We start from the raw sequence: 20,955 nt of genomic DNA, 5'->3' as shown, positions 1-20,955 counted from the left end.
CCAAAGGATGCTATCCAGTTCATAATTTCTCCCTTTCCTGCTCATCATTATTATTATCATCCAAAGTGCCTTTTTGCTTCTGTAGCAAAACCGGAATCCCCCATGCCCCAGTTTTAGCAGCTAATATCCACAATAGGGGCAACTGCTCCAGCACAGGAGTTAAATATAACCATGTCTAGTGTAAGGAGAAGATTTAATGGGAAATGGTTGGCATTCTTTCTTTCTAAAGGCACGGGCAGGCGGGGGGGGGGGGGGGGGGGGGGGAAGTCGTACACACACAGACACACACACGCATCCCACAGTAAGGGAAGAGGCAGAGAGCAGGCAAGGAAGAGAGGGAGCAAGGGGAGAGAGAGAGATATCCCCAAAGCAGCCCTACGCCTCTCAACTGGAATCTGCCAGGGCGCAGCCAGCATGTTGGTCTTCAGCCTGCTTGTCTGGGGATCTTACCTGCAGCTTTTCTTCTGCTTTGCTCTATCTCAGACTGCGTACGTTGACAATGCCTTCTCAGTTTCAGCAGGTAAATTGCTTTAAATCTTGTTACTTTTCCTTGTTTGGAGCGCTCTGCACTCTGATTCTTACACTTTCTGGTGACTAGGAACACAGGAGAAAAAAAAATAAATACTTCAAATTACAGATCTCAGTGGAGGGATTTTGCATTGCAGACCTGTTCTGACACATGCTGGGACATTTTGTTGCTGGGTTGTTTTTGCTTTTTGCTTTATAATTTCTGGTTTTAAACCCCTCCCTTCCCGTCCTGTGAGAAATAATAGACAAGGTCCTCAGCTGCTCTAAAATGCTTTTTTTCTATTGGCTTCTATGGTGCTGTGCTAATTCATGGATCTGGCCCAATTAGCATTTGACTTGCCTGTCTGCATGTTTCTTTCTATTTTGGATGAGCTTAGGTAGATCAGCAAGGGAAAGAAAATTAATCTCAATGTATATCTGCTGCTATAAATAAAGCCCTGACCTCAATGGGTGCTGCTGGAGTCCAACTGGATGTTAGCAGAATAAACATCATCTGTCTCTGGCTATGACACCAACAAATACTCGGATGACTTGCATACCAAACAAGAGTCCACTGCATGGAAAATCCCTGCTAGGCAAAGGCAAAACAAATTAGTTATCAGCTGAGCCAGGGCACTGGAAATCCCACTTAGTAGATTTTACAGTTTCATCAGCAAGACTTTCCTTTAGCCACTTTCTGTGCAAAGGAAGGGGAAAGTTGGTGAGAGCTCTGGCTCCATCTCTCCTTTGAGAGACTTTCACCAACTTATGGCAAATTGCTGTCTCCTGCCTTCTGTCTGTTATTCTGTATCTGTCCATAGAGATGCTTCTAACTAACATTCTGGATTCCTTCAGTTCAAATTTGGGATGGTTCAACTGAGATTTGTAGATTGAGGTCAGCTATACCTACAGATCCTCCCATGTCTTTCACACAAAGACAGTGACCAAAATGGTGCACATTTTAAGACTGTACATATAATCAACCTTAGACATGAATCTAGACACATGGCCTTTTTCTCTCTCTCTAATGTCTCTGGTGTGACCACAGAGCCAGATGGGTTACATTAAAGGCATTTACGAGAGAAGAGTGGTCAGGAGGGTGGCTTGTAGGAGGTGATAGATTTTTGCACTAAATAACAGGAACAGTATGCATGACTTTTTCTAAGTGTTTTTTTTTTTTTTTTAATCTTTTAAAATATGCAGACCTAGTACACTGGATTTCGGTCCCAATGGTTTAAACAGTCCATTAATTTAAAGATATTCAAATAATAAGATTCTGAGGGCCACAAGAGTAATGCAGATATCTTTTGGGGAAAAGCCCTATAGCATTTAATAACGTAGCCATTACAGTTCTGTAGTCGTTTCAGATAGATTTTAAGATAACATCTAAAGCCTAACATTCAAAGAAGCATGACCTTTGAAAAACAATTTAATCCGTTCTTTCAAACCTTTAAGAACTAATAATTTTTTTCTACTAAGCTCTGTAGGATGCTAAAAAGCATTTACATTTGTTATAATTTCTGTTCAGGTGGGTATGCTTTTTCTATGGTGTTGAGATTAGTTATTGCTGAGGTACAGAAATCATCAAGATTTATTTTCTCTGATATATTCCAGATTGCTTTGCAGCAACATGTAAATTATTAGATCTCAAAAATTGTTTTGAAGAGCTTTACATTTATTTGGCACTTGTAGATGCCACCAAGAGAAACGAGAATTTCACGTTTCCATCACCTGCATGGCCTGGCCTTTCTCCTGTGGTACACACTTGTGTGTCTAGAGAAGCTATTTAAACTGTCCTCTTAAAAAATAACAGTTCAACAAATAACTTTCCCCTTAGAAGAGGAAAGACTTATAATCTCTGCTGAAAACATAGTAGAAGAGGCAAATGTAAAGGAAAATGCCAGACTCTGCTCTTTGCAGTGGACTGTTTTCCATAGCTCAGCCCTGGGGGCTTGCCTCCGAAAGACCCCAGGGCTTCCTGGGCAGAGACTGCAGCCAACTGTGGCTCCTTCCTCCTCCATCACCACAGGCCAATAAATTCTGGCTTCAGGCTCAGAGGTGTGAGCCCGATCACGAAATCTGGTTCCCAAAGTGACAGTTTGGGCAAATTGCCACCCCATGCACCACTCTGGGGAAGGCCCTGTGCTGTGGTCTTCTGGCCAAGCTGCTGAAAGTCACCTTTATTCCCAGCAAGCTCTTAGCAAGGCTTCTGTCAGAAATGTATTGTAAAAGTTTACTTGATAATATGTGGAAAGAAAGAACATCTGGCAGGTGATTCAGTCATAATCCCATAACCGCAGGGTGGATTAAGAGCCATACTTTGGGGAGCTGTTACATACCTGTGTGCCTTGCTAATCAGGGCTATTTGGTATGAAAAAATGACATAATAAAAGATTCCTCTAGTGCTTTGATTGCATCTGCAACATAAGAAACATCTCCTAAGAAAAAAGCGAAAATGTCTCTATTTTCTGGTAGAAATCTCAGAGAGGGTACAGAAGGTGAATTAATTCCATTTAAGTTCTTGGTATTTTAATGGTTTCTCAAATGTTCTGTGACTGTCAGCTGAGTCAATTATTTGTACCTGGCACCAGGATGTAATTTCACATTTAAAGAATGGATTTCAGCACTGTACTTGCAAACTCTAGAACTAATCACATTTAAGAGCAAGGATGTTCTTAAGTAACATCTTGTCTTTCCTACATTGTTGGGAAAATCCATTTGGATATTTTCCAGGTATGTCTGAAAACTTCTGGGCTAAACATACTTTTATTTCTGTCCTCACACATCTTCACATAGCAACAGGTCACAAATAAAAAGGTTTACAGGTTACAAAGCAGTAACTAGAAAGCAAAGATAAACAACCAGTAGAAGGGAAAGGTGTCTGCAGAATAACTGGGGAAAGAATAATAATCTGAATCTTTGTCTGTTTTGCTGCCAACTCCACCTTCTAGTGCCATCAGCCTCAAGCAGCAGCATATCATTGTTTCTAAAAGTATTTTGAATGCCATGTCAGCTCCAAAGAGTTGAGTCGTCTGGTGCTGAAGCATCATTTCTGGAAGAAATGCTTCAGGGAATAATACAATACACTCAAGCATGGGGCTGTGGTTCCATACGGCAGTGGAGACCCCAGGGTGGGTAGGGCAACTCTCCTGAAGACAGTGAGTATTTTTTTGGGGTAACCTGTCATATCCAACCCTTAAGACCCTGTGTTTGTGGTGTCCTTTATTACCGTTTTCTGCTCTACTGAGGTTCCTGTACCATGCACTTGAGGAGAACATCTGAATGCCTCTGCTGTTGCACTCAAGTAATGAAAACTAGGCATGAATTTCATACTAATTTTTAGTATGGTTACATGGACCAGCAAGAATCATAAGAAAACCGCCTTCCAAATTCAGGTATTAGAAAGTGTCTCTTCCTCTCCCCCTCTTGTGGTCTCCTCCCCTCTTCTACTCGTCCAGGCTAAAAGTTTCTGAGCTTTTACAGGGAGATGGGAAAGTATTTAAATTACAAGCCACAGCTGGAGAAGAACAACAGTATCTCAACACTTCTTCTAGCCAAACTGCCTTTTACACATGCCACAAATGTATCCCTCGATTGATTTTCTTCTACGATCAATATTGATACACAGCCCTATGAAAAGAACATGGCTGATGAATTTAAAGGAATGAAATGGGACAGTAACATTGGAGCACTATTGTCAGTATTCCTCATGATTTCTTTGCCCATTTCCCATTATTTTCCCAAAGAAAAGTAGTGTCACATCTTACTGGGCAGCTGGCACAACCTGTTTGTGTAGGGAAGGGGTAATATTAACTTGCAACCAGACCTCATGTGGGATAGCTGCAGAAAACAGTTCAGCTTTCTTGTGGACTGATGCTGTTGGAGTAGTAAGAGCCACAGTGATGGACAAGGTGGGCTGGGAACAGTAGCTGTGCAGGGTGACAGACCTTGGTACCCCCTGCATTGCTGTGCTGTGGGGAGACAGTACTGTTCATTCGAGAGAAACAGCAGGAGAAGGAAAACACGAAATCAAGTGGTGACTCCTGATATTGAGGGAGTCAAGGTCCAAGCTGCATTTCTGTAAAAGGAATGTCTGACCCTATCATCAGAGTTGTTTTTTTCCGCTAGTGAAACAACCTGCAGGAACTCTAAATATTGTCAAAATGGACAGCAGAGATGTCAGGTGGATGTTTTTTATTGCTAAGGAGAGTAACTGTAAATATTTATTTATGTAAATTCACAAGGGAAAAAATTATCAGAGTGCTCACAGGAGTAAGAAAGATGCAGAAGGAATTTAAAATAAGACCAACAGTAAAAGCTGGAAGATTCTCAAAAAGCAGCAGCCAGAGCCTACTGGGAAAACGGCCCAAAGGGTTGCTAGCAAGCAGAGGTGAATCTTTCAGGGGCAAAAATATCAGTTCAGGGAAGGAAGCCTGGATCTGCTCTGGAAAGTCAGCATGGGCCCAGGAGGTGCCCAGCATTGTGATGCTGTTGGTCAAGGGGATTGTCATGGAACACACATGAGCAGGAAAGCTTTGTTTAGATTAAAAATCCTGCTGGAAATGAGCCACTGGCCAAGATTACAGCTTCATTAGGAGAAGGAAAACAAAGTACCATTTGCCGTAAGAGAAGGCAGTCACCTGGCTGTGGATCTGGCTGAATAAAGGTCTTGGGGCTGGACTCAGCTGGGTGTTTAAAAGCTTTCTATCTTGTTTGTGACTCACAGAACCTGAAAGGGAGGCAATGGATCCTTTCAATAGAGAATCTTCAGCTTGAGAGAAGTTTGACCTTGAGTTTGGCCATTTGCACTTGAGACCCCAAGTGAGTGTATAGAAGGATAAGCCAGAGAAGGGGTGTGTAGTGGTTACCCTTGTAAGCTGATAAAGAAGGCAGTTCCTCAACAGCCTCTGGGGAAAGGCTTCAATGGGTAGCAAAATAACAGTCTGGTCTCTGTGGTTACTGTTGCTTTAAGTAAATGAGTCTTTAAAATAAACACATTTAGATTAAAGAAGCGCCTGGTTTGAATTTATCTGTAGTTTCTCCCCTGGTAGACATGACCTGTGAGAGTTCCAAACTGGGTTTCCTTTTCAGGTCAGTGCAGATAATACTCAGAGATGAAATTACCTTAGAATTCATAGACCCTTCTCTGGTGGTGTATGGTGAAAGCTTGTGCTGAGTCAGGTGAGGGAAGAGCAGCCACACTGGTGCACAGCCTTTCCATGACTTTGTGCCTGCACCCAGCTTCATGTCAGGAAGGGCAAGGGGAAGACCGACACAAGCCCCAATAACAAAGGACCCCCAGGGGGGTCCTGCAAAATTAGCAGTAGACCAATGAGTTGAAACCTGCTTAATCCTGTGGATGAGGGACAAGGAAAGGACATCAGAGGCAGTTCAGGAGGTTGTGGCATTTGCCTTGCAGCAGTAAATAAAATTCAGAAGAGGACAAAGCCAGTAGTGAGGAAGATGGAAGCTGGTTGTGACAAGGCTCCTTAAGTACAGCTCTGGGTCTTGCATGCAGGAGGGGAAAGGGGCTTCTGACCTGCTTGTGGTAGGTGCTCGGCTGGTCAAAAAATGTTCAGTGACTATAATGCAAATGAAGGGAAAGGGTTCCATTAGAAGCTGCTTAAGATGAGTACCATGAATGTTCATTCGCTCAAGAAAATGCATGTCAAAGGACCACGTGGTCCTCCCTGTGTTCCCTGTTCACCCTGGTTTAATGTAAAGGTCAGCCCCTTCGGCTTCATGTGGTAAGCTGATGGGGGCAGAGGTATCCTGAAATACAGAACCCAGGTTTGATACCTGGACTCCTGAAGTGCAGGAAGCTGGGACTACGCCAGTGGCCAGTTCAGATTTTTTTCCTGGGGCACCATTTGTGTTACAAGTAAGGCAGGCATCCAGCTTCAGGTGGTGGAAGCTCCTTTGGAGATGCAACACAAGCAAAGCCAGTGTTTTTCAGGAGGTGTTTTGTGGTGAACAAGTGCTTCTGCCACCAGGGACAGAGGTCAGTACAGGAGCTGAGGCAGTGCTTGCTTGGCTTTCCAGCGAAGGAAGCAGTAACAAATCTGAAGGTTTTTCTATAGCCTGTGAATGTTTTTGACAGGCAGCAACCAGTCCAAAAGGGAACCTCAGCTGAAAGCAATGCTGCAGCTGGCAGAGAGATCCCAACTTGTTCAAGAAAGCTTGTCCATACTGTATCGTTGCTGTGACTGAGCATAGCATTATCTGTAGTCCATAGGTATTGGACGTGCTCGTGAGTACTAGAGTTTTATTGTGACCAGACTGGGAGGTGGAGGCTTAAATTCCAGCACAGCAGTGCAAGCTGCCTAAAAATCAGGTGTTTCCAGTGAAAGTATGAGAAGTCCACCAACAAACAATTCAAAGTGCTGTAAAATCAGCTTATTCCCTATGTATGTGTAGACAGATAGTGCTTGTAGGCCTCTGCCCCTATTGCAGACAGTTTATTTGTGACTTTTTCAATATTATCAAACCCCTGCACAGGGAGGAAACAGCCTGTGTCTTTGCATTTTAGCCTCCTTGGTTTTTAAAGCTTGTTCATGTGGGACACAGAGGCTTCCCATGGATGAGCTGTATTGGCGTAGGAGCGCCAGCAGCATAATTACAGCAATAGAAACTGCTAGTCCTGGTTAAAACTGCAGAAAAATATAATTTGTGTTTATACAGAAGGAAGGTTTTTTTGTCAGGATAGGCTGTGCATCCCTGCAGTCTTTAACTCTTGGTGCTGGGATACTCTATGATTGCAAAATCAGGGGGCACATTCGGCTGTAATGCAACATAGGACTCACTCAGGACACGTCCAGGAGACCTATTTCATGTTGCAGCTTAGTAGGTAGAAGATAACTGGGAAAGCCCATCAGTTATAGGGGGAATCCATTGAGGCAGACCAGAAATGAGAGAGAGAGAAAAAAAACCCACAGGAATTAATAGACGTTCTGTTTCTTCCTTTCTCTTCTCCAGGGAATCACCACTTTAATGAAAGGGAAATTATGGGGATGCTTTCTGCAGTAACACGACTGCAATCGTAAAAGGGCATTTGGGATGAGGAGATGGATATAGGAAGAATGAAGAAGAGTGCTGAGACAGTGGGTGAAGGAGAAAAGAAGCTGTTAACCATTTTTCCCAGGAATGTGCGAGTGTGTACGCATAAATGTATGTGCCCAGGGAATGCATGCAAGTAAAGGGAGATGCTTTGTCTAAAGAAGGCAGTGCGACAATTTCAGTTTTCTTCTACCCAGGGAAAAGCGTTGATGGATTATTTTTTTTTTAGCTTCTTGAAACTACAAAGGTAACAGCTTTTACAATGCCAAATCAATACAGAGTTATTTTTTGTGAAAGGCAGGAGAATAATGTCAGCCAGGCTGTGAATCTGTCGCAGTGAGGGAGTCATGAGGAATTAATTTAGTCCATGGTAGCAAAGTTTCAAAAGTCTTTCTGTCCATACAGCAACACCCACAGTCTCACAGGGATTGTCTGGGACTGTCTGACCATACGGTGGAGCAACATCAAAGTCAAGTACACTTTTGATCCATGCCAGCACTGACAGATTGTGATCTTCCAGTTGTGGAAGGATGGCACTGGCATCTCTCTGCTTTGTTACTACTGATTTCACAGATAAGTGGGAGGGGACTGTGTGGCAGTGAATGATACGCAGAAGTGTTTCGGGGCTGACCCAGCAGCCATCTCGCATTAATCTTCAGGGTTTCAGGCTCTTCTATGGCTTGTGGTAGGTTCTTAGGCTTTAATATTCAGAGTATTTCCAGTATTGTTCTGGTGTGACAAGCAGTTTTATAGTCTAGTTCATAAAATGACTGAAATACTGTGATTTACCAGACTGCAACTGTTTCTTGTATTGTAATTGAGTCATCCATGGCTTTGAGGGACTTGCTTGACTTCTCTGTGCCTCAGTTTCTCATGCACTGAAGGGTCATGTAGAGTTGTCAACACCATTTAGCAGTGTCTAGAGCTCTGGACCTCTGCAAATGGAAGGCAATAAAAGGAAAACTGCACAAAATAGCCCTGTTGTGGTTACTGGGATTTATAAGCCATGGGTGTATTTTACATACCTGTATTATACCCCACTGAAGTGTTCCACCCTTCAGATTCTATTGGGGTTTTCATGTTCTTGTGAAACTGGAGCACAGAGCCAACCCAAGCAAATTCTCCTTTCTCTTTCTGTACCGATCTCAGAATTTTCCTTCTGCAATCAAGTCTGAGAGAAAAGTATATAATCTTGTGGCATACATGTTACCCTCATACATGCACATACACACAGATTAAATGTCTAAAATATTTGCATATAGGGAGTAAAAAGCTTTATCCTGGCTTAGAAATCTCACAGGCCCCTTTGCTTTCCTGCATTGTGCCATTTCTGCTCTTTTCTAAGGCTGACCTGCAAAGATGCAGCCACCTACTGCTCACCAGCCAGGCTGTGCAGGGCTGCGAAGGGCTTACCTGGGGCCTCACTGCCTGTGAGCACGCGGGAGGTACCAGGAGATGCTGGGGGATGTGGGCTGAATATTAGCTGGGGGTGGAGGACAATGTGTCCTTCCTCCTCCAGCCAGGTGAATAATGGGATCTGCTGTCCAGGCAGCGTGCCAGGGTTCATGCTATTGTCAAGCTTTTTGAACATCAACCGATTTTAAGTACCTTTATTTATTTATTTATCTATTATGACAGTTTCTGAGTGTGTGTCAGCTGGTAAAGTACATGTTACTGCTGCCGCTTTGGGGATTAAAACCAGAGTATTTTTCAAATTTTTGTGAGCTTTTCTTGGCTGAAAAGAAGCTTGCAAGGTTTCAGCTGGATATTTTCATTTTTTGTCAATAGGATAGGGAAGTAATTTCTGATCAGCTTTACTCTGTTCCTTAAAGACTCTGAAGCCCCATTTCAAGCAAGAGAAAACCAGAAGCATGGGAGAGTTGCAGCCCCATGTCTCATCTTGTAACTCCCACGGGAGCTTCATGGGTCGCTGCCTCCTCTACACAGACACCATTACCTGAGCTGTAGGGCTTGATATATTTCTTTGGCATAGTTATGTTAGCTGGTTTATAGGAAAAGATATATTTAGGCCACCAACTATAAGGTCCAAGTTCAAAAGGGTACTGAGAGATGCAGACCGTTCACCAAACTGACTGACCCAGGTGCAGAAAGGAGCTATATTCCTGGCTCTGCTTATATGTCCTTAAGGCACATTTTGGGTCATAAAGCTTCATAAAACACATTTTAAAGAAGTATGTATTGTTAATGCTGATGCATGCCTTTGGGATTTTAAAGGAGAGCTTAATACCTGCATCTGCTCCACAAATAAAGGATTTTGACCTGTATGGCTCTCAAAAGACACCTTTGACAGGCTCTTAAACTTTCCTAACTTAATGGAAAAACTGCCTTATTCACCTTGCAATAGATGTACAGAATGGTACCGGGTGGCTGCAGCCCATGGCAGGCTGCTCTTCTTGCAAGGAGGGTAAGAGGAGCCTGAATGAACAACAAAGCAGATGGAAGTCTTAGTTTCAGCTAAGCCCACATTCAGTAACTGACTCGTCTGTCCAGCTCGTTTATTATTAATTCTGAGCACCATCCAAGTGGGAGAAGCACCTGTGATGGGGTGTCAGCAATCGGAGGTCTCCGTCTAGCAAAGTCCTGCCCGTCACAAGCTGGGCAGGCCACCAGCGCTGCCGTCGGGGTGACACGCCTTTGGATAGCAGCTCAGCTTCCCGTCAGGGCTTGCCGGATGAATGGGGTCACAAATACGAAGGGAAATGCTTTAAGTATCTTTTTCCTTTCTCATCCGTTCCTGCTGACGGTTGGCCTAAAGCTTTGTGATTCTAGGATAAAAGTCACTTTCATGGTTTACTGATGATTTTTTTTTCAATGAAATCCTGTAAATGTAACTTGAAGCCAGGACAGCACTTCTTTGGTACCTCCGTTGCAGCTGTGGAGGTTCATAGAGTTGAAGGTCAGCTCTAGGAGGGCTCATATGAGCCCCTGTCCAGGGGACTCAGCCTGGATGAAGGCTTCTCTCTGGCTGTGGGCTGGACCATTTCAGATAAGGGTTTCTGAATTCCAGCTATCATCAGAAGCAAGCAGGCTGCAGGAACAAAATGAAACATTGCAACAGCTTATCTGAACTATTTTATTTTCTGAAGCAACCATTGCCAGTGTACCCGTAGATTTACATAGTCACTTTCTTGAACTAGAATAACATACATTCTGAACCATAAAAATAATTTGAGTTTGAAAATAGTAAAGACTTTCTATTTTAAAGCTGACTGTTACAATTTTTAAGTTCTCTGAAAACAACTGCCACTTAGACAAGTTCTAGAAAGAGTTTTTCATTTGAACATGTTCTTTGATACTGAACCTGTTGAAAGAGCAGCTTCTGTACGGGATATGTAAACGCACACTCTGTGTAGGCAGGGTCTTCATATTTCACAGAAAACTGTGACAGTCCTATTCTTGGGCTGAGATTTCTTCCACCGAGGCGGACTGGAGTATTCTGAAGCTGTGTTTAGCAAACAAAGCTAACCTGAGGCCTAAAAATATACATTGCATTTGCAGAGAGCCTGTATGCCTGTCAAGGTAACCCTTTTGTGATACAAAACAAGCCAATACTGCTGGTATTTAAAAGGTGTGTAGATGTGGTGCTCAGGGACATGGTTTAATGGTGGACTTGGCCATGCTGGGTTAACAGTTGGATGCAATGATCTTAAAGGTCTTTTCCAGCCTAAGTGATTCTATGATTCTATGATCAAATTGTGGCAGCCACACCTGTAGTCACTCTGTGACTCGCTCATTTTTTTGCTTCTTCTGCTGTCGTGTCACCTGTCATACCTGAGTGTGGGAGGTCCTTGGGTCCAGGACCAGCCTTTTGTTAAATATTTGCTTTACAAATACACCTTCCAGAACACAGCCATGGTTAATGATGGAGCCCGTGAAATATTAACTACCTGCATCATCATAGAATTGATGTCTATCCTATATAATAGTAGTTAGATGCATTTTTTTCTTGTCTCCACGTTGAGGTAAGTACATGCTATCACCATTTATACCAGCAAACCTAAATTTGGCTATTTTGCTACCAGCTTGTTTAATTATAGTATTTTTCAGAATAAAACCTGTCCCACAGAATTTTAGACTTTGCTGCTAAAAAGGAAAATCCAACTATAATGTGACCTAGGACTTGACCTACTCATGAGGACACAAGTATCCTATTAAAGCTATAGATATACATCTGTATTTAATCTATCTTTGTAAAATATTTAAAGAACAACACTTTAACATTATCTTTTTTTTTTAAAAAAAAAAGTAGCAGTACAACTGCATTAATGCAAGCCTTTTTCTACAGTACCTGGTAGTGATGTCTCAGCAACTAAGCCACATGAGGACATCTTTGATATTCTTATTCTTGTTGAATGAAAACAATCCTATTGAAATTTAACTAGATGATGGAATAAGGTAATACTAAGGAAGAGTAATGATATTGGAATGTGGCCTAAAATAAAATAATAATCACATTTTATACCCTGTTAAATTACTAGCTGTCCATTGCTTTAATAGTATGCAATTTAGTCAATAACATGCAGTATGTTAAAATACAATCCTGAAATAAAAACAACCACAGAAGTATATGTGGTAAAAATTGAAGACTTTAGTTACAGCTGCATTAGAATGATTGAATTCAGGACAAACCAATACAGTACTTAACTCTACATATCTTTGTATTTTATTGCTCCAGTGAGAACTGGAGACAGGTGAACTCAAACCTTTTCTATTTTTAAAAGAGCATTGGCATTTTTGGTATGTATTTAAATCTTTAAATGAAACAATATATCCCCTCTTTTTGTTATAAATGTTGTGCCTTTCTCTTAAACTGAAGGTTTGGTTGTTTCAAACTTGTGAGGAAAAGTTGAGAAAGAATTTTCATTATGGACCCTTTCAGACTCATCTCTCACGGTATCATCATAAATAGTGTTTTCATAGAGAAAAAAAAATCTGGACAACATAAATTAACCCCGAATGCTGCTGAATCACACTCCTCTGGGCAGCTCTTTTCTGTGTGTCAGGACTGAGAAAATTCTGTCCCCCTTAACATGGGATGTTGGAACTGATAGAACTTTCTGAGACATGTGAAAAACTAGAAGTATCTCTGTCCCTTAGAAAATTTTCCTTACCTTGAGATGTGACTAATATCCAGCCGGCGATTGATTTGCACACAAATCTAGCAATTTTGTTGGGTTTGTCTTCCTAGAAACTTAATTTAGAGATTTTCTATTAATACCAGATAGGCTTTTCTTCCTACTGTATTTGGCTCCCTGCCACCCTTCAGTTCACAGACAGCCATTCCATCTGCCACTAGCCAGAGGCAGAAACCCACAGACATAAATAAATATTTGCTGTCTTTGGCAAAACCTTTGCAGAAGGCCCCCACCCTGATTACAGATGCATTTCCCAAGGACTAAATAGATTCAGAAAAAAAAAATACAGCATATAAATGCGTTGTCTTTGCATCCTTTCTATGTGAATCACAGATTCTTATATTGTTGATGGAATTTTACCTCTTAGAAAAGGTCAAATACATTGCTAAACACAACAGAGATCCTGCCTTACCAGTCAGTTGGTGACAAAGCTATCAGCTAAACCTGGGTTGCAGAGTATTTATTCTTAGGGACGATGCACAAATCAGAAATAAGGCAACCTGGTTTCAGTCCCAGGGGAAATATAAGCAAATGTGCTGTGGAACAGCCTCCCACTCTGTTATCACAGAAATGCCTGAAGTGATTCTGTCCACACGGAGGGTTGGTGGGCAACAGCACGGGGTGCTTGCTGGTGGTATGTGGGCTGCAACGGGAACCAGAAAATGCAATTTCTAATACACTTTTGGAACAGAGGGGAGAGAAAGTGAAAAATATTTCTATCTATTTCTAATGTTGCGTAGCTGAAATTTTTCAAAATAGCCACATTAAGAGCTTAAAACTCTGCATAACCTTCAGCACAAGAAAGAACTTATAGACTTAAGGAACCACCTGGGTTCATAAACCCTTTCTTGGATTAGAGTGTTACAATCAAGGCACACAGGATTTAGGAAAATCCTGTGGAATGGAAACTCCTCTTATTCTGTAAGAATTGTTTGTGGTGTTCAAGACAACAGACGAGTGTTTGTATTGAACAGATCTCCCTTGTCTGGAACAGAAGAAACAGCTCAAACGCAGAGCATGCTGCCTCCTTGGCCCTCCTCCACCACCCCTGTTTCCACCACCGTACTTCAGGCACGGCTGGAGCACTGTAAGTGTGGCTTGGGAGCCTCTCTTCTTTTTACATGACTTTTCATATATGACAAAGACTGAAGTATCCTCTCAAGCCCTGCTTCATGGCATGATCCAGCAAACCCATCTGGCTGTGTTGATATGGCTCTGCTAGGACAATCATTCAGCATCCCAGACTGGGGCTTGAAGTAAATTTCAAATAGATCAAGGAATGAAACCAGGCTGGGTTCGTTCAGGCAGTTAATTCCATTAACTTAAAATATTCTCCTTACTCTGTTTTGGGAACTTTCTTAGAGTAAGGCAATCCTGAACTAAAGGAAATGGCAATGCAACAAGCCAAGTAAGGACAGAAAGGCAATTTTACATCCTGCACAATGATTTCAGGGTGTACACTATGTATGTGTCCTGTTTTGCATCACATTTGCCTTACCCAGTAGGTGAAATGAAGGTTCCCTGAAATCCTTATGGAATCTATTCCCATTCCCACCATTTCATTTTGCAGAAAGACAGACGTGTTTGAGTTGTTGGTACGGAGTTTTCAGTCACCGACCTATGCACATACCTGCTCTATATGATATATATCCATACACATATGTTAACATATGCAACATACCGGATACAATGGACATATGATATAGCAGTTTGCCCAATTACTCTTATTGCCAGCATTTGTTAACTCCAATGTATTTTCCACTCCAACATTAAGAATTTTTCTACCTATTCGGTAATTCTTATTTCTTAATTCTACTGTTTATTTACCATATACGACTACTGCAATAGTTGCAAGTGTTGTGTAAATAATGATTGATAAGATGTCTGACAAGAACTAACCCAAGGAAAAGTACAGTCTAAAATCCTCCATTGTCTTCAGAGAGATCAGGATTGAGCTCAGTGTGCTATTCCCCTGTCCTTGTTTGGCTGGGACAGAATCACAGCCCAGCCATGCCAGGCAGGCCGTTAGCAGTTTGAGTCAGCCAGGGCAGCTGACCTGAGTTAGCTACAGGGGTAGCCCACACCACAATGTCATGGTCATTATAGAGGGAGAAGGTTTGCTGAACTCTTGTGAGGTTCCTGCTGAGAGTCTTCCTGCTCGTCCTCTGGCTTCTCTGTGCTCCTGAGGACTGCTCTTTGGTTGATTGTGATGACTCAATATTTTTTTGGCTAAGTATAACTCTATATGTTTCTGTTGGTATTGGTGTTATCTCATTAAATCTGTTTTCCCTTCAACCCACGGGTCTCCTCTCCTTTTCCTGATTCCCCTTCCTGGCTGGTGAGAGGTTGTTGGGTGATAGAGCAACTGTTATAGTTTAGTGCTGGTTACAGGATGAATGTAGACATGCCTACAAACCAAAACCTAGTTGCCTTTCCTTTCTTCACCTTCTCCCCTCCCTGTGCCTTGATTTCCACAGAAAGGAGAAGGAGAGGCAAGATCCTTTTAGGAGTGTGGTGTGCTCCTTCAGTGAGGATGAGGTTGGGACCGGGGTCCCTGAGATTCCCCCAAGCAGCCTAGAGAATAATCTGAGCATAAAATCACCCTTCACATCATCTCCCCCATAAAAACATGAAATAAAACTATATAGTTATTAAGAGGGTGGAAGCCATGTGAATTCACTAAGAGCAGTTTGTGCTTTGGAGTCTCTAGTTAAGCTTTTCTGGAAAAAAGCTTTTCACTTGGAAGCTGAAGATCAGTTGTATTTCTGGCTCAGTGTTTGTCTGCATTTCCAGGGGAGATTGCTTTTGTCACAGGACATAAATAAGCCAGTTTACTCATGCAAGCCTAATTTTGAAGTTAAAAGCTTAAAATCAAATTCATTGATCATCAAAGGCATTGGCTCTGGTCTGCAGTGAATGAATGCCTGTGGGTTAGTATCTTCTAGAGGGAAGTTCATGCTGCCTATACCCTCGCTGAGTGTAGTCTCTATTATTAGACCAAAGATGCTATTTCTGGAGAGGAGCTGCTTCTTGTAAAGCGGGGCAGAGAGAGCAGGGTCAGGCCTAAGAATAGGCCAGGGTCCCACGTTGGCTTGGAGGGGCATGCTGTAACGTGCCTCTGGGAAAGGAGAAGGAGTAAGCGTGGGGCAGGACACTGTGCTGAAGTGCTAATGTTCAAGCAGCCGTGAAGATAACCTTGTGACAAACCCTAGGCTTCTCCCGAAACCTCTCCTCTCTTGAGGCTCTAGTGTTTGTTGGCTGTTTTTTATTTCTCTGACAGGCTATGTATGGCTGCATGTTCACTCATATGTTTTATGTTATGTAGAAGCTGCACGACCTGGATGTGAAAGAGTTGTGTCAGGAGCTCCAGATAATAGAGGCTTCCTCTCTGCCCAAATCACATTGCCCTCCAGGGCCTCCTGGCCCCCAGGTGAGTGATGCATTTGTGATTAAACCATACCAGTCTCTCGCTTGCTCCAAGGTCCTTACAAAGCTGTAAAATGTCTGCAAATGATTTTTACCATTTAATAAGCATACCATGATCTGGTTCAATTTCATTTTGATATGGCTATGCATAAAGCATGTAGGTTTTTTACCCTATATTCTCATCCCTGCCTTGCATACTCCAGTCAGTTTCCAGTTCACCTTTCATTCTTGCAGAGCTATACAGTGCATAGCACTCATCAAAAATCCAAAGGTGCCATCGCTCCCTTCAGAGGCTCTTTGCTAGTTTTCTCTTTGCTTTAGACTTTGTGGCTCTTTATGTGAGGGGAAGAGTCCACAGAGCAGATGCACAAGAGGTGCAATGAACTTGAACGTTAGTGGAGTACCTCCCTGAAAAGGCAAACACCTACAGTAAACATCAGAGACAAGGAGGGGCTTCAGGAGGGCAGTGGGATGGGATTCAGGAGATGTGAGATCTCCTAGCTTGACCTGCAACATCTCTGCCTCTGACTTGCTGAGTAGCTTGGGCCAGTCTTTTTGACCTCTCATTTGTACATTCAGAAATCTTCTGAGGAAATTGTCCACCTCTAGGGGGAAGGTTTTTGCAAACATCTCTGTATTGTGGAGAAAACCACCAATCTGCCTTTCCATTCCATTTCATTCCCTCCAAAGAAAAATGAAACTTTTCATGGAGAGGTACTTCCAGTTTCTCCTGGGGCACAAGTGGTCTGAATCTGTGTTGTGCCTGGTGCTTTGGGACAGTGATCTTCCTCAAGGCTGCTGGGTGCTGGTTTTATTGCGATACAGCTAATAGAAGCCATGGCATGGGACCTTTGCTGCAGCAAAGCTGTGACTGAGGCTTTGGCAGCCTGAGAAGTTAACAAGCACCCAAATGCTGTTTAAAAAGTATGGACAGTACCTCACAGTAAAGGTTCGGTTCTGTGGCTAAAAGCTTAGCTTTAATTATTTAGAAGTCAATACTTCAGAAGGTATTTTTTTAAATAGTCTAGAAGCTGCTATGTGAAAGCCAAGAAGTCTTGTTTTATGAACCTTGACTTTATTGTTCTGCCATTTTGTCTTTGCTGAGATGCAGGATGAGGCATGGAGAGAAGTGATGGGAGGTGTTTGTCCTGTTTTGAGAAAAGGCTTCTCTGCATTGTGAAGCAGCCCTGCAGAGTGGTTGGCCACGATCCAGAGTTGCAGTCCATGTGAAAGAAGCGGGTTTCATTTCAGTCTTTGCTAGACTGTCTTTTTTTAAAAAAAATCCTCTTAATACTCTCTCTGACTGAAATCCAAAGAACAGTAATATTAATTCTATTGTTCTACAAGCTCCATTGCTGTAAATAATATTAATCTTGCAACTAAATGATTTGCAGTCCCTCCAAGAATGTTTCAAAATAGATTAGATTTTATCACAATGGCAGACAGCAGGGTGGGTGTAACATGGCTTCAGAAATTTTAATTATAAATAATGGGTCTGTGTCTTGTAATGGGGCAATGTTAGAGCCGGTAGTCCTCTGGGCAGTACTTTTATGACAACGGTCACCTGAAAAGAAATGCTACTATCACAAAAAATATCTACGAAGTACTTTGGAATTATTTTCTGCTGTAGCATGTGTGGCTTTCAAAGGAGTTGTAAAAGCTCGTATGTTGACTCAGAGCTGAATTTTAACACTTTTTCATAAGCAGGAGAATTAGATTTGTAATGGTATAACTCAAGAGTATAATTCCTCCCCTGTGTAATCTAAGGTAAAATGAAAGAAATAAGATAAAATCTGGCTCTGACTCTAATATTTTTTCAATAGTGTAGATCACTATGCACCCTAAAATAACTCTACTGATCAAAATACTTAGAATAATTTGCATTTGAGGGTACACTTTTCTCCTGTTCATGTACAATTTGCATTGTGTTTTGGGCAGTATAAGACAGCCAGGTTCCAAATCTGGAGTGAGTGATTTCTGTGGTGAATCTAATGCTCCTCTGATGCAGGTTCATGGGATTCTCTTCCTTTAGTCATTCAAAGATAAAAGATGGTCTGTGAACGGAAGAATTCTAGCAACAAAACTGTTTTTCTGAATTTTTTTTTTTCCTGAGGTGAGGTTCAAGGTCTCCCTGGATTAAGAATTCTCCTGAAAGGTGAATTGGCCTCACTTGAGAGAGAAATACCTTCAGAAGTGATGGCAATCCGTCATGTCCATACCACACTGCAGAGCCCATCCCACATGTTTTATGCACTTCCCTTACCAGCCCTTCAGCTCATTTGCCAGCTGACATGGTGTCTCCATGTCCTCATCATCACCGGTTCTTCAGGACTCAAATAACTCCTCATATTTTCTTTGCCCCAGGCCTTTTTTCTTGCTAGTTTTCTTCATCTACATGTCCCTGCACTTCTTACTTCAGTCCAACTAGCCTGCCTACTGTTCAGCAGTGGCACAGACCTGGCATTTAAAGGCCATGTTCAGACACCACATCCAACACGCCGCCCTTATGGGTTCATGCTGCTCCCAGGAGACACCTACAGGGTCAGGGATTGAGAGAAGACAACCACCAGTGCGTCCTTACTAATGCAGTTTAATAATAGCATTCACTTTTCTCCCTAGGGTCCGCAAGGACTTCCTGGTATAATGGGACCAAAAGGGGAGAAAGTAAGTGTTTGTTGTTATGGAGTTTGGTATGTTTTCGAGGGGCAAAGAAAGGAGGGGTGGGTGTTCACTTTTTTTTTCCTTGTCTGTTTAATGAATGGTGGGCCTTAGAGATGTGAGTATTTGCTTTGATTTGAATGTGAAGCTGTGAATTGGTTTGAAGCTATAATTTAAAGCTTTCTTTCAGTGTTCATTTTCAGTCTTAAAATATTTTTTTATGGCTTCTCATGATGGCTACGTCTGTCTAGAGTATGCGTTAAGAAAGCAGCTCACGTGCACAGGTCAGCAACCTTACTGATCCAAAAGCCTTTGAATACCTTGGCCCTCTGGGAGAATGTGAGAAGCAGGGCACTCCCATGCAGTGTTAATTGTATGGGCCAGCTCAGATGTTAAAAATGGCCTATATGTTAAGCTATGGCTTCAGATCTGCAAAGCATTTGCTCCATGGTGATATTTAAAGAGCCTATACCTGAAGCTGGGCATGTAATGCTTTGCTTTGCTATGCAAGGGGATGACTAGATTTAGGGCTAAACGCAGGAAAGACCAAGGAGCTCTGTTTAATGTGTGCTCAAAGGTTGTTAATGCTCGAAGATTGAACTAGATGATCCTTGAGGTCCCTTCCAACCTGGTATTCTATGATTCTATGTAATTCTTCTCATTTTTACCTCTGTAAGCAAAGTCTGGAATAAAAGATATTCCAAATATTATTTTTTTATATATATATGAATGTGTTGGCTAATGAGCCACTGTGCTTTGAGCAGTGCCAATGAGACTAACATATTCCTTTCTCTGGCAGGGGGAGATTGGCAGGCCAGGAAGAAAGGTATGAACCAAGGTCCTGTCTCAGAAACCCGTCTAATACTTGACAAATAGCGGCTGTGAGAGAGGGCTGCAGACAACAGTTAAACAAGAATTAGATAATGTTGAAGTTTAACCTGTTTGTGCTGCTTCTCCTGGTACCCAGGGTGGATGGTGGGTGGTAGGAGCTCTGGGTGCAGGGCTGGAGAGCTGGGCCCTCTGCCTTGGAGAGCTGTCCCAGCTGGTTTGAATTTGACAAATTCCCACAGTACAAGCATGTGGCTTTGGCCAGACCATTAAAACAGTGTGGGAAATTACCTGAACTATGTCTCTGTGGGCAGGGAAAGCAGAGTATGGGAGATATCATAAAAGGTGTACTAAAAAAAGGCCAAAGCAAAATAAAATTTTTTACTCCTCTGAAGTCTAATCAAGGCTTGGCCAAACACCCCTGAAGGAGGAATAACTGTTAATGATTACACTTACAGAGTTTTGGCACCAATGCAATATGCTGACTACAATCCTACGCCTGGTGACATGTGAGCCATGATATATTGTCAAAAATACGTGTCCCTACATGTGATGAAACAGAATACATTATCTCAGTCGCTAAGTATCTCCATTTAATGTAATTAACTTTAAAAGAAGACAGAAATGCAGGATGAAAACAGAGATATGCAGGGGGTAGTCACTAACGAGGAAAAGTAACCTTCTAATAATATACTGAGGATTTTAACACCCTTCTAATAATATACTGAGGATTTTAACACCAGCTACTAATCAGTAATTCAAATAAATACAAAACACATAAACAAAAGGGGTATTTTTCTTTAATCTAAATTGGAAATACCTTGCAGTAAATAAAAATATTACTTATATCAATTCAGGTGTTCAAAATGGCAATGTCTCGGCGATGTCTCAGCAATACCCACTGACCTACAAGAGAGTGCAAACCTTAAACACAGTACATCGGTACTTCTGACAAAAACTAATAGGTCCCAAAAGAGAAGTTGCTCAGGTTGGAAATAAAATGATGTAACTCTTGCTAAAAGCTGCCTGGCTCATGGGAGGTCACTCTTAGCCCCCAATATCATGATGACGTTTCTAAGGTCACACTGTCAAGTGGTACAAAGCAGTGGAATAATGCTAATCTGCAGCATTTTAGGAAATAATCAATGAGTGATTTACAGACAATAATTAAAATAGATAAATAACTGTGTGTATATAGTTATTGCTAGGCATACAGCAGCTAATGAAGAGCAGTTACGGCCAGTAATAGGAGAATGTTCAGAATAAGAATAATAGTAAATAAAACCAGGAATACCTCAGTTAAAGATTCATTTCTGGTCTTAAC

The 20,955-nt window shown here is 42.0% G+C and overlaps 1 protein-coding gene across 1 annotated transcript in view; it reads left to right on the top strand.

The window, feature by feature from the left end:
• Nucleotides 1-414: 414 nt before the first annotated feature.
• The window catches only part of COLQ (collagen like tail subunit of asymmetric acetylcholinesterase), a 41,131-nt gene continuing 20,590 nt past the window's right edge, over nt 415-20,955 (top strand). Inside the window, exons 1-5 of the mRNA XM_086468056.1 lie at nt 415-520; nt 13,694-13,806; nt 16,045-16,149; nt 18,765-18,809; nt 19,603-19,629. Of these exons, the coding sequence (XP_086324182.1) occupies nt 415-520; nt 13,694-13,806; nt 16,045-16,149; nt 18,765-18,809; nt 19,603-19,629 (396 nt within the window). The remainder of the gene's footprint in view (nt 521-13,693; nt 13,807-16,044; nt 16,150-18,764; nt 18,810-19,602; nt 19,630-20,955) is intronic.

Source organism: Leptosomus discolor, chromosome 7 (assembly GCF_034619465.1).
Source record: "Leptosomus discolor isolate bLepDis1 chromosome 7, bLepDis1.hap2, whole genome shotgun sequence".
NCBI lineage: Eukaryota > Metazoa > Chordata > Aves > Leptosomiformes > Leptosomidae > Leptosomus > Leptosomus discolor.
The sequence above is the reverse complement of the archived record's forward strand: the minus strand, read 5'-3'. Positions and strand labels throughout refer to the sequence as shown.